The following is a 1,124-nucleotide window of genomic DNA, read 5'->3' as shown; positions in this document are numbered from 1 at the left end:
CCCGGCGTCCGCGGAGGTCGTCGCCACAGCTCCCGGGAGACCCGCCCCCGAGTCCCCCCGGCCCCGCCTCCAGAGCCTCGCCCGAAACGTGCTCCGCCCCTTCTGCAGCCCGCAGGTGCTCCGCCCCCCAGTCCGGGCGCGGGTCGCTGGGAAAAACCCGGTTCTGGCGCCTCCTCCGCTCTTCTCAGGTCTCGTGGCTGTCCTGACAATTGATCTATGCTCTAAGGATATTATTCCTTGCCCGTCGTTGCTTCTGTCCCACAGTAGCAGAATGGGGACGGTTTCATTGGCTAATAGGTATCAGAGGCAGACCAAGTGAACGTTTGTTGATATTCAGAGTCGATAAGTCGTGTCCGACACTGCGACCCCGTCGACTGTAGCCCGCCAGGCTCCTCTGTCCATGAGATTTTCGGGCAAGAATACTGGAATGGGTTGCCATTTCCTTCTCCAGGGGATCTTCCCAACCCAGGGATTAAAACACAACCCCTCTCCCCTCACCTCAGCCCCAGCACGTGCTGCAGTGCAGGTGGATTCTTTATCGCTGAACCAACCAGGGGAGTCAAGTGGAACATAGTCTCCCTGAAAAACCAGCTCTCTCTAAAATAGGAATAAGCCACTCTGTTTCTAGAATAGTAATACAAATTTATACAAGGTTTTTAGTTCATAAAATTGGGTGCCAATGTAAATGGTTTGCAAAGAACACCGGTCTATAGACTACGAACTTCACTTTGCGGTTTGCCCTCACTTTCTTCTCCTTGAGGTTATTACTGTGTAATAGAAAAGCTGAAACTACTGTATATGGCTTTCTCATTAGAATCAGTACTCACTAATGACTGGAACAGCGTCTGGAACGCAGTAAGCACTATCTATGTATTCTCTTTAGTCTATTTGAGTGAAATAGAATTAGAATTAAGAATTTAAAATGAGGTGTTTTTTTTGTTTTTTGTTTTTAAAGCGCAAAACAAAGTTAATTAAAAGATGACAGAGGATGAGATGGCTGGATGGCATCACTGACTCGATGGACGTGAGTCTCAGTGAACTCCGGGAGTTGGTGATGGACAGGGAGGCCTGGCGTGCTGCGATTCATGGGGTCGCAAAGAGTCGGACACGACTGAGCGACTGAT

General features: G+C 49.8%; 1 protein-coding gene across 1 annotated transcript in view; it reads right to left on the bottom strand.

The window, feature by feature from the left end:
- PM20D2 (peptidase M20 domain containing 2) overlaps window positions 1-572 on the bottom strand; it is a 15,968-nt gene extending 15,396 nt beyond the window's left edge. Inside the window, exons 1-2 of the mRNA XM_010834756.1 lie at window positions 499-572; window positions 82-253 (exon numbers count right to left, since the gene is read on the bottom strand). Coding sequence (XP_010833058.1) covers window positions 82-253; window positions 499-572 — 246 coding nt within the window. The remainder of the gene's footprint in view (window positions 1-81; window positions 254-498) is intronic.
- Between the last annotated feature and the right edge of the window lie 552 nt (window positions 573-1,124).

This window comes from Bison bison, unplaced genomic scaffold, assembly GCF_000754665.1.
Source record: "Bison bison bison isolate TAMUID 2011002044 unplaced genomic scaffold, Bison_UMD1.0 scf7180017864035, whole genome shotgun sequence".
NCBI classification, from domain to species: Eukaryota; Metazoa; Chordata; class Mammalia; order Artiodactyla; family Bovidae; genus Bison; species Bison bison.
This window is presented reverse-complemented; position numbering and strand designations above follow the sequence as displayed.